At 33.3% G+C, this 17,129-nt stretch overlaps 1 protein-coding gene across 1 annotated transcript; it reads left to right on the top strand.

Annotated features, from left to right (window-relative positions):
- The first annotated feature begins 8,500 nt into the window (after positions 1–8,500).
- Positions 8,501–10,849, top strand: LOC113110347 (protein-lysine 6-oxidase-like). The gene is made up of 5 exons (XM_026274513.1): positions 8,501–8,643; positions 9,196–9,352; positions 10,195–10,290; positions 10,366–10,481; positions 10,575–10,849. Exons 1-5 carry the CDS (start codon positions 8,579–8,581, stop codon positions 10,579–10,581), a joined length of 441 nt encoding a protein of 146 aa, XP_026130298.1. The 5' UTR covers positions 8,501–8,578; the 3' UTR covers positions 10,582–10,849.
- Positions 10,850–17,129: the final 6,280 nt, after the last annotated feature.

Below are 17,129 nucleotides of genomic sequence, written 5' to 3'. Positions count from 1 at the left end.
TACTTGCTATCAGTTCCACAGTTTGGGTGAGTAGTCGTATATACGCTCTTTTAATGCCTTTTATCAAATGTATTCTGTCTTCTTTATTAATCAGATTAGTGCCATATGTTTAATCGCTGTATTATATCGGTCATCCGCGGCTGTCTTTGAGTTTCATTGCGTTTAAATAAATGAACACAGCTGCTAATTAGTGTGATTAAACTCTATCTGTCACGTGACGTGCCATAGACCTTCGATCCGTTTTATATTATTATTAATTTCAGGATCAATGATGTAAGTTGTATTTGTAGTAAAATCATGGTAATCACGACACAATAGTAATAAATGAAATGTGAAGTTAAAACACAGTAAATGGGACATTAGTAACTGTAACTGTAGTTTTACTATGATATATTAATAATCAATACAACAATACAATAATCACCAAACCAGCTATGTTTGTATCACTGTAATGTTAGTGTTTTTATGTGCTTTTATATGACAGATATCACAGTAATCATGTGTTCTGTACCATGCTTTTAATACCTTTTAATGTGAATCCAAAAAAAAAAAAAAAATCAAATTAAAAATAAATAATAAAACATGTATTTTTCCATCTTGCAGTTCATTCATATCAGTTTATATATATATATATATATATATATAATATATATATATATATATATATATATATAAATATTTTGCTCACAGATCATTATTAACATTCTGTATATAATTCAATTTTATTTTCTCTCCCCTTTTTTATTATTTATATTTTTAGCTGAAAAGACGTAAAGGCAGTCAGCCCAGTGGTGTTTCTGGAGAGGGATTCCTTCAGAAATGGAGAAGACAGAAAGCAGCGGAGGCAGATATTTGCAGCAGTAAGTCTGTGATAGTTTGTCTCTTTTATCAAAAATTCCTGCTGTTATAATTTGTACAGCATTTGTTGTTTCTTAAACTGTTGCACTGTCCAAATACCCACACTTGCCATCTTTTCACTTGACCACTTGATTACTTATTTGAACGTCTTTCCTGTATTTGGCCTAGTGTTCGAGTGAGCATGATGACCACGAGTGTGTGTCGAACTTTTCATGACCTGATGACTGTGTTTCCCAATCCTGATCCTGGAGAACCCCAGCACTGCACGGTTTTGGTGTCTCTCTTATCTGCCTTGGAGTCTTCACTGATGAGCTGATGAGTTGAATCAGGTGTGTTTGATCAGGGAGACATCTCAAATGTGCAGTGTTGGGCTTCTCCAAGGACCAGGATTGGGAGCCACTGCCTTATGGGACACTTATGTGTTTAAAGAGATTTTTAATATCTAATTATCAATATTTCACATACTGTACTAAACACATCACAGTCTTAATAATCCAGTTTAACACTTGTATGATATTGTACAAGCCCCAGGACGGTCTCATCTGACACTATCAAAAGAATTCATATGACTATAGCTTGTTATTAATTACTTGCTTTCAATAATGGATCATTTAACATTTAATTTTACAGCATCTTTACAGAGGCTGCTTTTATGGTCTAAACAAAACACAGTGTAATGTATAAGTTGAATGTAATGTAATATTTCTGTTTTACAGGATTGTTTGAGGATAACACTGCAGTTCTCCATCATGCACAAGGACTCACCTCGTTAACTCTTTATCCCCCACACACACAGATATGGTCCCTGGATCAGTGATTAGACTTTGCAGTGGTTTGATTTTTGCAGAAGATGTAACTTTGTTTTATTTATAAGCTCATAATGAATACATTACAGAACCAGTGATGAAAACAATAGTTAAAAATAGTATTTTTCGTATTGATAAAGCATTTTGTTCTCTTTTTCAAGCTTCATACAGTGAACTTTTTAGACTTTAATTAAGAGTTTTAGTAAAGGAGATATTCATACACAGTCATCCCCTAGCTCCAGTCATGAAGTGAATTCATGATGTTATTGTCAAAGCTAGCAGGTGTTTGTTTTCCTGAACACTTTCTCTGTCTTCCATTGTTCAGACAATCAGTGTTTATTTGATGCTGTGCTGATTGAGTTTTATAGATGATATTGCACACTTGACATGCATGTCTTCATGGTGTTTTTTTTGTGAGTTTGAAACATTTACATTGTGTTGTATAACATTTTGGTCAATTTAATTTTTTTAATAAAATTGATCTTTTTCCAGTGTTCTCTGAAAGACATACTGTATTTACTGTTTTGTTTTTTAATAAAAGCATTTTCATTTGCATACTGAAAATAGTTAATGTTTACAACATAACTGCCTTTTTATTCTTTATGGTGGCAAAAACGAGCTTGGTGACAGAGGATGCAGTGTAGTAATTTGGGCATGTTGACTTTAAATGAGTTTGACATATCAATAAATAATGGAAGATCCTTACAAAAATATGCATGTTTATTATGCTTTATGTATTTATTTGTTCATTCATTCATTCATTAATTTATAATTTCTGTTTTTATTCCTAGGGTTCAAATGGTAGAGAATGGTAAATCACAGAAACACAAATGTGAACAATTTTAACTTTAAAACACAATGTAATATACAATGTAAATTTTAGAAGCACGTCATTTGATTAGTAAATATATTTGTCTTTGGTCAAAAAAAAAATATACAAATCTTAAAAATGTGTCTTATATTTAATGAGAGGAATCTATCTGTTGGATACAACTGCGACTGCTGGGCATGTGCACATCAATATTGCCCAATTTTTGTCAAGCTGAACAACGGAGGAAGGTGAAGACGTTAATAAAACAGAATCTAATAAGTAGCAAGCTTAATCTATTGTTAACCGAATCTATCCCTTCAGCCGAAAAACGAAAGACATCTGTCATACATGGATAAGGAAGTGTGACGCTGCTGCTCAGCTTTGATGTCATTGGCTATGACTTTTCAGGACAGTCTGTGGTTGGACTATCTTTTAACCCATATTAAACAGCGCATCATGTTAAAAAGTATGTTTTGCTCCTATCATCACATTAGTAATATATTAAGTCAACAATGAAGTGTTGCTATCTTGAGAAAAATGACATCTTTAGCGAGATCCTAATCCTAACCCTAAGCATAACTTCAATGAACTACAAAAAACAGCCCCCTAGTGTTGCCTTTGCATAGATAGAACGACGGAGGCTTGTGGGTAATGTAGTTTAAAACTTTTTATTAACGAAACGAAATAAATTATTTATTTTAAGGAAAACTGGATATCTAAATATGTTTATTGTGCAAACCTCTATGATATATTTGAGAGGCAGGCTGAAATGTGGTATTTTACAGTGAGCAATATTTAAAATGCTTTTATGCCAGCTTTCCACTTATTTTTGAAAACTGAGCTCAACATTATTTTATCAGCATAGCATAAGTAATAATCCTGCCCATTTTCTCTTTGATATGTTAATTGGACTCTGATTTACAGCCTTTGAAATGTACAGTTTTGGGCTCTTCCGGGGGGTGCTACTGGGCCCTGGGGTAGCAGGGCAGTAAAACCTACATATATGTATTCTCCTCATCATGAACAACAAACTGAGCTGAGTCACATTTATATCTGACAGTTTTCACAGTCCTCTGTTTCTATTCTATTCATCATGGCTATTATACCTTTTGACAGGACATTGTGAGGCCATCTGATGAAACATGGAAAAAATTATAAAGAAATGATTTAATAATGAAAATAATAGATTATTTCTTTGATTTTTGAAGTAAATGGCAAGAAATATAATGGATGAACCTGCAACAACTTGCCATTATCTATTCCCCACTGTAAAGCAGTAATCAAGGACAATGTATACACCATTGTGATACTTCACTATTACACAAGGACAAATTCATGCAGTGCTAAGAATATTAATTATATATATATATATATATATATATATATATATATATATATATATATATATATATATATTAGCATTATATATAACTAATTAGCCGAAATCAGTGTAAAAATGTCCTCCTCACCCCTGTATCTTGCTCCTCATGTGCTGGACATCAGTAATGTGGTGCTCTTGGTTTTAATGCAGTACAAGATCCACGTTGATCATTCCTGCTACATTCTCAGTTATCCGTCAAGTGCTTGTAACAATAAAGCCCATGGCACCATCTTGTAATGCAGAATAATTAATCTTGTAACTCCCTGTATTTCACAAAAAATGTGCATATTTGTTACTAAAATATAAAAAAATTACTTTCTGGTGTACTGATGTCCCAGATGTTATTAATCCGATCAAAAATGTTCATGTCTTAAATAAAAAAATAATCCCAATAATTAATATGTTGTTTTTCCAAGTCTAAAATAAACACATATGAGCCTACCTAGTAAAATGATGTATTTACCAAGAATCTTCAGAACACAATATTCACCATTTTCATTTTATTGAAGCATAGACTATAAACTTGATAAAGTAGCATCAAGACAAATAAGATTCAATGAAAATAATTATCATCAAAGATACATTAACCTCATATATAAATCAGTTCACACAGATGAGTGATGAAATGTCCTTAAAAGTCACACAGTCCCATCCAGTCAACTGTGATACAGATCATGTGATACATATAAGACATGTGATACTGTTTCAGAAAATAATGATTCCCATCATCACATCTAAACTGGTTTCATCTCCCCATCGTGATCTTCTTCTCTCGTGTCTGGAAACAGTTTGTGGTTGATGTCCAGCACTGATGAGGTGTAGCTTGTTCTCAGCCAGAGGATCTCTCAGTCCTAAGATCCCAGACCTGGTCAAAGTGAAACAAACAATGCAGAAGAAGTTGTTTAATGGACAGAGAGCGCAGCTTATGTTCTGTGTGGTTTTAGCAGGGTGAGTAACTATGACCCTTGTAGTACTGTACACTTACCATTCTTCAAGCTGTTTTAAGATCTTTTGAGAAGCTTTTCTCTGAAGACAATTTACCACATCCTCTTCTTTCACTCCTTTCAAGAGCATCACTTGGTCAAAACCCCTCATTTGGCTGATGAGATCATCTGTACAAATAAAAATACTGCAATAAATATGTCATTCTGCAAGAATTAAGAAAAAGTTACAGAAGCAAAGGTCTTGCTCATGAGACATTAGCATGTGTAGTTCTCAGAGACTCTAGAATTCATCTGTTGTTGCAGTAAATGTGTTTTTTTTCCTCTAGAATCTTTCTCCAAAGTTCCTGACTTCTCTCACAAATGTGTTTTAGTCGGTGCAGTGTAAGGCCTGGCTTCAAACCAATCAACTATCAATTCACAATTAATAACATAACATTTACAAAACAATGAAATAATGTCAATTGGTGTTTATATCAACTAAACCAATTTCATGACACTTGTCTGCTGATAAAACAGGTGGTGTGTTTTTAAAAACATAATATTAAAAATGTCCAGTCACACTTTGCTAACATGCTGTAATTGTAATAGTATAAAACGAAATCAAGGCTGACATGACCAGTTCTGTGAGAGATCATCATAAAATGTTGTATAACATTGCTTCAACACACACATACCAGAGGACTTCTGTTTGTTTGAGCACAAGATGGCCATCTTCATTCCTCATCCTGAGCAAATCATATCCTTGGTCTTCCTTCTCTTCTGTGAAACAAAATAATCTCTACTTACTCTCTGTGCAATTAATATTGCTCATTAAACATAATTAAGTTAATTTAAAGTAAGATTCAGACCAGAGCATTTTTGGAGTAAACAAATGTACCTGGGAAGAGCTGATCATGGCAAGATTCGCTGAGACTCAGTAATAGCTCTTTTAGGTTTTAGGAAGGTTTGTGAGGGTTGGCTCTTAAAATAGCTGTTGAGCTCAATATTTAGACCTGAAAAAGAAGAACAGCATTATCTGGAAAAAATCCTGTAAGACAGAAGGAAGGACATATTATTAATTACGTGCAGCTTGTACATTACACCTCTGTAAAGATGCTGTATAATTAAATGTTAAATGAATCCATTATTGAAAGCAAGTAATTAATAACAAGCTATAGTCATATGAATTCTTTGATAGTGTCAGATGAGACAGTCCTGGGGCTTGTACAATATCATACAAGTGTTAAACTGGATTATTAAGACTGTGATGTGTTTAGGGATCATTTTTAAGACTTTGACCCTGTCCAGATACCCACACTTGCAGTCTTGGCCACTTGAGAGTGTGTGTACGTGACAGTGTGTGCACAAGACTGTCCCCGGTCTTAATAATGCCAAAGCACAGCGTCCTTAACACACACTAAACCTCTCCAATACTGCTCCGGAGCACTATACAAAGCTTAGTGTATCCCATCATGCATCATGTTTTGGAATAAATCGTCAGACTTTTTTGCCGAGATCTCACAAGAGGTCATGGAAAGCTGTCCAATGTACAGTATGTGAAATATTGATAATTAGATATTAAAAATCTCTTTAAACACATAAGTGTCCCATAAGGCAGTGGCTCCCAATCCTGGTCCTGGAGAACCCCAACACTGCACATTTGAGATGTCTCCCTGATCAAACACACCTGATTCAACTCATCAGCTCATCAGTGAAGACTCCAAGGCAGATAAGAGAGACGCCAAAACCGTGCAGTGCTGGGGTTCTCCAGGATCAGGATTGGGAAACACAGTCATCAGGTCATGAAAAGTTCGACACACACTCGTGGTCATCATGCTCACTCGAACACTAGGCCAAATACAGGAAAGACTTCAAATAAGTAATCAAGTGGTCAAGTGAAAAGATGGCAAGTGTGGGTATTTGGACAGTGCAACAGTTTAAGAAACAACAAATGCTGTACAAATTATAACAGCAGGAATTTTTGATAAAAGAGACAAACTATCACAGACTTACTGCTGCAAATATCTGCCTCCGCTGCTTTCTGTCTTCTCCATTTCTGAAGGAATCCCTCTCCAGAAACACCACTGGGCTGACTGCCTTTACGTCTTTTCAGCTAAAAATAAAAATAATAAAAAAGGGGAGAGAAAATAAAATTGAATTATATACAGAATGTTAATAATGATCTGTGAGCAAAATATTATATATATATATATATATATATATATATATATATATATATATATATATATATAAACTGATATGAATGAACTGCAAGATGGAAAAATACATGTTTTATTATTTATTTTTAATTTGATTTTTTTTTTGGATTCACATTAAAAGGTATTAAAAGCATGGTACAGAACACATGATTACTGTGATATCTGTCATATAAAAGCACATAAAAACACTAACATTACAGTGATACAAACATAGCTGGTTTGGTGATTATTGTATTGTTGTATTGATTATTAATATATCATAGTAAAACTACAGTTACAGTTACTAATGTCCCATTTACTGTGTTTTAACTTCACATTTCATTTATTACTATTGTGTCGTGATTACCATGATTTTACTACAAATACAACTTACATCATTGATCCTGAAATTAATAATAATATAAAACGGATCGAAGGTCTATGGCACGTCACGTGACAGATAGAGTTTAATCACACTAATTAGCAGCTGTGTTCATTTATTTAAACGCAATGAAACTCAAAGACAGCCGCGGATGACCGATATAATACAGCGATTAAACATATGGCACTAATCTGATTAATAAAGAAGACAGAATACATTTGATAAAAGGCATTAAAAGAGCGTATATACGACTACTCACCCAAACTGTGGAACTGATAGCAAGTATCGCGCGATGTGTGCTGAATGAGACTTCTTGAACGTGATTTCATAGCGATAAACATCTCATGTCCTCGTGTCGAATTCTGACGCCAAAAGTTTCCCACTGAAAGCAATGAAGGTCGTAGTGCTTCGATAGTCGACGCCGAGAGGCACATTTGGCGTCATAAAAGTGACGCTAGGGGCGCTTGACCATGCTTCGGTTTTTGACGCCTTTGGAGTGAGAATGGGTTGTAATACAGCATAATGAGACAATTTTAAGACATGAGACCAGAACACAAGGTAGGTTAAAAATGTCTGAAAATCATTGCACTAGATACAAAATATCAAAGAAATTTCATTTATTTCACACACACAAAGCTAAACATTTGACTCTAAAACTGTAACACTTTACTTGAAGCCTTTATGCATTATAATATTATTTTAATACATTAATTAAGCACCTTATAATGCATCGTATGATTTCATGCATAATTGTAACCACCTGTGGTTTCTTCTACTATGACCCTGGTGTGAACTTAAATTTATACATGAACTAAAATCACTAAAACACCAGCGGATTCAAAACACACATAGAATTAAAAAATCATGAAAAGTGAATGTTAGTGAAGAAAAAAGATCTTGCTTTGAGTTTTTCGTCTTATGCATTGGTGTTCAGACATTGTACAGATACATTTTTTGGCAACAATATGTTGAGATGCCATACTGGACAGTTGAAGCAAGCGTAGTGTACCCTACAAAATAAATGTTGCACGGTTTGTATGTTGGTCTATTTTGCTAAAATATATGCAAACTTATTTTTTTGTGGTGCATGACCTCTCGTGACCCAATGGTCCATGAGCTCATCTTCTGCCGTCTTTAATCTTTCAGATCTGCATACAGACCCACAGTCAGAGACATCGACTACAGGGTTCTGCTGCGCTTCCCACAGAAGGTCAGAAACATGGGAACGACTGACTTCCTGCCCGTCAAACCCAGACATCAGTGGGAGTGGCACAGCTGTCATCAGTGAGTCTGATTATCATCATTCTAGTGATTACACAGCCATGCATCTTTAAATTAAATCAGATGATTTGCAAAAAAAAAAAAAAAAATCAACACAGAAACCATGAGGCTCATTTCTTTATCAAATACTGTAATATATGTGAAAACGGGCTTAGAATTGAACAGATAGACTTCTTCACTGCACAAATACTTGTCGAAAGGAATAATGCTATGAAATGCACATATTTTGTGTGAAAGTGTTACTTGCTGCTGCAAAACAAGAAGTATTTTTAAAATCAACAGCCCAAAATTATTAAGAAACAAGTATTGGATTTCATTCAGCAAATAGGTGATGTGATTATAAATTATGATAAAATGATAAATAATAAAAACCCTATTGTAATGCATTCACTGCAATTCATGCTTCTTGCTTCTTATAAAATCAGCACAACAGCAATATTATAAAATGCATTAAGTTACATTTATTATGAGTTTTATAAATCTTATGTATGTGATGCATTTCAATGGGTTACTCATAACTCATGGGCAGTGCATGATCTTTGTGATTTCTGACAGGCACTATCACAGCATGGATGCGTTCAGTCACTATGATCTGCTGGACATCAACACCGGACTGAAGGTCGCTGAGGGTCACAAGGCCAGTTTCTGTCTGGAAGATACGGGCTGTGATCCTGGATTTCACCGCAGATACGCCTGCACCGCACACACACAGGTACACACACACACACACACACATCACAGTGTCCCACAATGCACAGCAGCATTATTATAGGTCACTAAAAAACATTTCCACTCAAAAGATTAATGAAAATTATAATAGAATCTCAATAACACTAGGAGATCAGTGTTATTTTTTATTAATATTTATATGCTATTAAAGTTTTTATTTTATATTTTGGATTAGCTTTTATTTTTATATTTTTAATTTTATAATTTTAAGTTAATGTTATGATATTTTTTGTTCATTTTTATTAATTAGTTTTTTATATTACTATTACTATCAGTTTTAGTTTTTATTTATTTCCAGTTAATTAAAGTTCTTTTAAATCTCATATTTACATCTTATTTCATAATTTATTTTATTTTATTTCCATCAATTAACATTAAATAAATAGTAACACTTTTAGTTTTATTTATAATAACCCTGGATTAAACATTATTGCTGATCATTGAATTATTATTGCTGTATTCTTGCATACATCAATAATTACATTTAGTTGCACCATCTTCATTTTATATTTATATTTTATTTTATCTAAATTAACAAAAAATAATTTCAGTTTAGACAATAATAACCATGGTTGAGATGAATTTGTGCTTGGTGTATTTTTTATTAATAGGAATATTATAGCTAAGGCAACTAACTGTAATACATTTCTGATTTCTAATTTTCATTTAAGTTTTTCTACTCATTTTTTATTTTATTTTAGCTCAATTTCAATTAACAAAAAATAATAATTATATTTTTAACAGCAATAAATCTAAAGAAGACAGACTTGTGCTGATCATATTCAGTGTTTTGGTTTCACAGAGATGTTATTGCTGTGTTTTCAGGGTTTGAGTCCAGGCTGCCACGACACATACGCTGCCAACATCGACTGCCAGTGGATCGACATCACAGACGTCCCTCCTGGAAACTACATTCTCAAGGTATGAGATATAAAATGATGTAGACAATTTCCAAACGGGATCCTGTTGTTGATGTGCATGTTACTTCCTGTCCAGGTCACAGTCAATCCAGACTTCCTGGTGCCCGAGTCTGACTTCTCCAACAACGTTGTGCGATGTGAGGTCATTTACACCGGCGTTTACATCCAAACCAGAAACTGCGTCTTAACTGGGTGAGGAAATGCATTTTTATTTACTTCATCTCATTAATATTTCACAAATATGAGACCGGAGCAATAATGCCCTTCATTTCTATATTTCCACAGAATGTAAAGCCCTTGGGTCGGAGGTGATTTTTAAAGGCCTATATAATAGGTTTAATTATAGGAATTTAATTCAAAGCTTTTTTTAGTAACTTGAAACACTCTGTATAGTTGTTGGAGTAATATTTATGACTAGTGTACTGTATCTATTTTAGATGAGTTTGATTTCTTGCCCTAGTGCAAGCAATTTTAAGTCAAATCTACATGTGTTTGTGATGTTTGCATTATAATAGAATGTAATTTTACATTTATTTTAAATGAAGAACTATTAATGAATAGATCAGTATTTTAGTGTTTGTATTTATTGCATAGGTTATGAAAAATATAAACATATTTTAAACTAAGATAATATTGAGGGATTATTTTAGCTTTTTATTAGATAGAGGTGGAGTGGTTTACTCCAGCTCAGATCATAGTGTAAAATATACACTATTAAAGAGGTTGTTTCGGTTGATGTTTCTGTCTTTAACATCTTGAAATGTTTGTTGCGAGCTTCCCTCGTCTTTGCCTTGATTATAAGACTCCTTCCATGAATGCTGGACTTGGATGGATGAGGTCTTTTGTGTAAATGCAGAGAATGTAATAGAGAAAATGGATTGGGGTTGTTTTTTTCTAAACTCTTTCTTCATTGAATCACGAGTTCATTAAATACAGAATGCGTTCAAATGAGCTCTCTGTTGAGATGTTTAAAAAAGAAAGACGTGTAGATGTGGGACGAAACATTCCCAAGCACCAAAGGAATGAGAGTTGAGATCAAATCGAGCCAAAGATATCAGAGTCTGAGACGTTTTACTGCCTCCTTCGGTATTTACTGCACAGGAGAGGAAAAGTTTAACTGGGTCGAACCGTCTGGATGAAAATCCTCACACTAGATATCTGTCTGATCATGACTTCTGACTTCTAGATTGTATTTAATATTTTATAATGAGCAAAAACTATTTCTTTTTTCAATCTTTACAAACTCTGAGATTGAAACGGAGAAAACTGCAGACGTAAATAGGATAAACTTTCCCTTTTCTGAGTATTTATATGCAGTTCACCTAATATTTAACTTCCTCTAAAGACAAACAGTCGGTGCATGGAGAAAGAAATCCCACAATGCTTTGGGATCCAGTGTTATTTTAGCATTATTTATAGTTTTAATTAACATTTTGACATTAGCTTGATTTATTTTACTTTCAATTTAAGTACAAGTTTTAGTAATTTTTTTTTATTTTAGTGATTCATCAGGTTTGTAGAAATGTAGCATTACATCAGTGTCTCATCAATGTATGTTCAGCAGTGAATGGGTGCCGTCAGAATGAGAGTCCAAACAGCTGATAAAAACATCACAATAATCCACAGCACTCCAGTCCATCAGTTAACATCTGGAGAAGACAAAAGCAAAGCAAAACCATTATTAAGATATTTTTAACTTCAAACCATTGCTTCCAGCTAAAATATGAGTCCATCATAATCTTCTTAGAGTGAAAAAGTGGTCTGGTCTGAATCAGTAGAGAAATCTGCACACCTCCAAACAAATATGTGCAATGATTTTGATGTGTGAGACAAGAGGAGATTTTTTTTTTTTTTACTGGAGGAATTATGGATTATTGACCATTTTAGCTGGAAGCAACGGTTTACAGTTAGAAATGTTAAAACAAACAGCTTTTGACTTTTGTTAATGCTCAAGATGTTCTCTGATGGACTGGAGTGCTGTGGATTATTGTGATGCTTTTATCAGACTCTCATTCTGACGGCACCCATTCACCGCAGAGCATCCATTGATGAGACACTGATGCAATGCTACATTTCTCCAGGTGAACCGTTCCATTAAATGGTCTTCTGTATAGCCTACATGTAGTGTGCTGTTGAAGACGGTGTGATTTTGTCGTTCTGCAGACGGTTTGGAGAAGGATCTTGGTCTGTTTACTGACACAGAGCTGTGAAGGCCGAGATGTTATTAAATGCTCCAAAACCAATGAATGAATCTCTCTTCTGTCCAGCACTGACCCTCTCACAGATTCAGATTAGAAACATGGACATGTTATCATTTGTATTCAGCACCCTTCTTTGACGTCACTGTATAGCCTGTTCATGACAGCTAACATTTAAACAGCAGCACACTCATAGAGTGGCTTAACATAAAGAAATACATACACATATATATACAGTATATATATATATATATATATATATATATATATATATATATATGTATGTTTTTGAATGTGTCTGGAAGAAGTCCTTTTCCTCTGCTGCTCTCGCTCTGCTCCACTCTAATATTGACTCATGGTTACATTCAGAATTGACATGTTTTTATGATGTTTATAGGACATTAAATGTGAACATGCTCCACATGTTATTTACTGTCTCTCTCAGGTCAATAGACGAGCGTTTGTTGTTGAACAGAGAGCTGTTGAAGATGCTCATTTACTGCAAGCAATCTTTTATTGCCAATTACTGAGAAATGCAACAGATTACAAGTTTGGTGTTGGAACATTTTTCACTCAGAATTTGCTATTAATTGCACAAATAATTAATAATTAATTAAATTAAATCTGAAATTTTGAAAGACTGAAGTAGTATTTTCTCGTAAAACATACTAAATAATATTTTATTTATAACTTCAAAAAAGTTGCTCTGTGTTTTTTTTAGCAAATAAACCTATTTTTACCAAGAGTCATTTTTCATGGTGTGGGTGAATCTCATGAAAACAAATCAGAAAAGATTTTTGGCTAATATATAAATCAACACAATCTTTTGTCCCATTATGATTTTTTTTTTATATGTTCGTGAAAAATAAGCTAGTTCTAAGTTAACATAATTTATGCAAACATTTTGCTTTTGCTTTATTCGTTTGTTTGTTTATTTATTTTTGTTAACATTTCTACAAGCAAAATATAATTACTTGTTTATTTTGTGAAATAATATATGTAATACCAAATATTTTCTTTGCTCAAAATGTAATTTTATATATTTATTTTGATTTCGATGCAAAATATTACCTGAACAACAAGAACCTTTGTGTTGGCTATTATCCGTAATCATAAAATGTATAAAGTCCTTGATGTCACATAGACAAATTACTCAGTGCTGAATTTGGATCTGCATTCTAGTATATTGTTCTTATTACTGCAATGAAATTACATGGTTGAAATGCTAGTATACAGTATTATGGGTTCTTTAAAACATTGGTGAAACTCAGTAAGGGTGTAAACCCCTGTTAGGTGCTAATTGGAAGTGTGCTCAAGAGCATATGGAGCACGCATGATCACTTGATGAAGGAAAAGCTGTTGTTTCGTGAGCAGTTTGCTCCTCTCAAACATGTCATGTTTGTACAGCTGCGTTCAGAGGATCACAAACACACACAGCCTAATGAAGACATTCCCAGTCACTGCATGCCACAGTGCTAATGGAACTACAGCCTCAATCAACCAATGTCCAGACATTTTATATTAAATAATAAATAAAGGTCTTACACATGCACACTAGCAACCCGCCAAAACTACACTCAGAACATCTCATCAACCACACAGCAACATGCAAAACACACACACACACACACACACACAAAAATAATCTTACCGACAACCTGGCATCCAACCGGAACACTTTATAATGGTGATATCATGAAGGTAAATTTAGCAAATTTCTAATTTATTTCATGTTTTGTCTACAAACTAACATTCCTCCAAGTTTTATGGTATTTGAAAATGATTTGGAAATTTTATTTCAATCCACACAGCAGCTGGATAAAGGAAATGCCTTAAAACTCTCTAAATTACTTAAACTGTATTGATTAATGCTCCTTAATGTGAATTTAATTTCTGATTTGTTTTTATGTATTTCAGCATTTATTTCGTAAATGTAATTTAATTATTCATTTGCTTGTTTGTTTGTTTGTTTGTTTCCTCATTTATTTATTTATTTGTGTATGCTGCTTGGATTGATTGTGTTTATGTTTAACAATGATTTTGTTTTTTGTTTCTAATTTGAAGAGATTTGATAAAGAAATAAAAAAATAAATAAAAAGCAAGCCCTTTAAGAATATCATAATTTGTCCTTTTTATGACATGCAATTCAGTTTATGAAATTTCAAATGGTCTCCATGTATATGATTGTCTACACATATTTATTCACTTTTTTGGGGGGTGTGTTCTGATATATATATATAATTTATTTTAGTTTATTCTAAATAGATATTTAAAAAATAAACATTTTAAAAATGATAAATAATAATTGTAATTATAACAACAATCTCTCTCTCTCTCTCGCTCTCTCTGTATATATATATATATATATATATATATATATATATATATATATACTTTCTTTTTTTTTCAGAATTTAATATGTTTAAGAGCTTTCAAACTATACAGTTGCTGCAGGTTCACCAATGCTTTTGGCTGAGTCGAGGCGAGACCAAACAGGAAGTAGTTGTGCTGTCTGCTCTTCAGGATGTTTACCTCTTCCTCTTCACACAGGTATGGCCCCAAAAGATGTAGGGTGAGTGAGAATGACATCAGGTGCTCATTCTGAGCAAATATGTGTAAGGGATGGTGTACGTGAGAGAAAACGTGCACGACGTGTGTGACTTTCTGTGTCAGCTTCTTCTACCTTTTGGAGAGTAGTTTGTGTTTGCAGATGGAAGTGTGTGAGCAGAGTTGGTCAGAAGCTTGTGTGTGTGAAGGAAACCCAGAAATGCAGTGGTGGTTTCCCTCAGAACCGCTCCGAGACTGTGATTCAGAAATCAGGCCAGTCGGAGCATTTCTTCACTCCAAACTTCCTTCAGATATTTGCAGCTGAACCTCTGTGTCTGTCTGGAGTCTCAGGATGTTTTCACTGAGAAACGCTGACATGACTGCTGATTTAGGACATGAACATACATATACACTACCACTCAAAAGAACAGGCACATTAACAATTACTACAAAATTTAAAAGTTAAAAAAATAGTATCAAATATTTTTAAAAACACTGAAGCAATGATTCTGAAAATTCAGGTTTGATCAAAGCAATAAATTATATTTTTTGTATTTTCTGTATTTTTTTATCAAATAAAAAATTAAGATATACTGTAAATAATTTATTTAATAATTAATCAAATTTCTAATCGTGATTACAGTTTATTGTATGATGTGTGATTTATAGATGCTAAAATTACATAATCGTCCAAAGCAGCAATTAATTAATAAAAGTCCACTTTTGTTATTCTGCATATTATTGTTATGTGTTTTTTTCTACATGTTATCTTAATTATTTTTCCATTGTTTTCATTTTAGTTTTAGTATGACATTATAATACCATAGTTGACATTTGAGGCTTAATATAAGCAATACTTTTTATTTTTATATGAACATATGGTATGGAGTTACTTTAAACAATGCTATAAACATCATTTAATCAATGCAAGTTGTGGCAATCATAATTAATAATAATCGACAATTAGTTTCTTAATTGTGCAACCCTTTATACTCAATATTTGTGTATTTTATGCGTATTACTTTCTAGTCAAATCAAAGTGTAGCTTAGCAACACACAGAAAAGAGAGAGAGATAGAGAGAGAGAGAGAGAGATCATCACATCATTTTCCAGCTTTCTTTCACGTCTCTGTCAGTCTTTGTGTAGCCGCTCGAGACACTTAACACATCTCTGTCATCTAACAGACCTCGTCATCTCCTGCCTTTCATCCCTTCACTCACTTTTTCCTTCTCTTTCATTCTCTTCCATCTATTCATCCATCAATTTGTTTCTGATTTCATATCAGGTATGATTTGAGCATCAGTCTCAGAAGATTTAAGATGAGTCATTAGTCATACAGTCCTGTACAGTAAAAAAAGGATAACTATATGTTAGCACCTACACCAATGCACAATTACCTTCTGTTTATTATAAGTGAGATGATGTTTTATCATCTTAACTTAATCTTGACTTATTTTGAAGGCTTCAGTAATTCATAAGCGCTCACAGGTTTGTATTATTCTTGTTTTCAGAGAAATTAAGTGAGTTTCTGCTTAAAACGAGAACAAATTCCTGCCAATAAGGTATGAAAATCATTTTTCAGAACCATGGTAGATATTATTTCTCATTTTTAATCATAAACTCAATTATTTTTATCAGTTTCTCAAAATAAAAAGGTATTTTTAAACTTAATTCTTACTTCCACAAATAAAGGCCTTAATAAGTCAGTGTTGAAGTCTTGAAGATACTCCCCCTCAAGTTAAACTTGTATGAGTTTCTTTCTTCTGTTCAGGACAAAAACACTACAGAACTCAGTGAGGAACAGAAACTTTTTGGCTATCCACATTCTTCTAAATATCTTCTTTTGTGTTCAACAGAAGACAGAAACTCACACAGGTTTGGAACAATGATGACAAAAGTTTCATTTTTGCATTAACCGCCCCTTTAAATTAATGTTGCACACACTGAAAAAACAGTATATGCTTTAGTCTTGTTTTTGTTGTCAGGACATTTCCTCTAAACCTTTTTATGGGCTGCTTCTCATCAGCTGTGGACATTTTAAAAAGTTAAATGAAACAAACACACAAGTGATTTTGAATTGCTGCAGCAATTTTTC

Source organism: Carassius auratus, chromosome 2 (genome assembly GCF_003368295.1).
Source record: "Carassius auratus strain Wakin chromosome 2, ASM336829v1, whole genome shotgun sequence".
NCBI classification, from domain to species: domain Eukaryota; kingdom Metazoa; phylum Chordata; class Actinopteri; order Cypriniformes; family Cyprinidae; genus Carassius; species Carassius auratus.
The sequence above is the reverse complement of the archived record's forward strand: the minus strand, read 5'-3'. Positions and strand labels throughout refer to the sequence as shown.

Coding starts and splice junctions, on each gene's coding strand:
- LOC113110347 (XM_026274513.1), top strand. CDS start 8,579: ATGGGAACGACTGACTTCCTGCCCGTCAAACCCAGACATCAGTGGGAG. Junction 8,644..9,195: donor GAGTGGCACAGCTGTCATCA/GTGAGTCTGATT, acceptor GATTTCTGACAG/GCACTATCACAGCATGGATG. Junction 10,291..10,365: donor CTGGAAACTACATTCTCAAG/GTATGAGATATA, acceptor CTTCCTGTCCAG/GTCACAGTCAATCCAGACTT.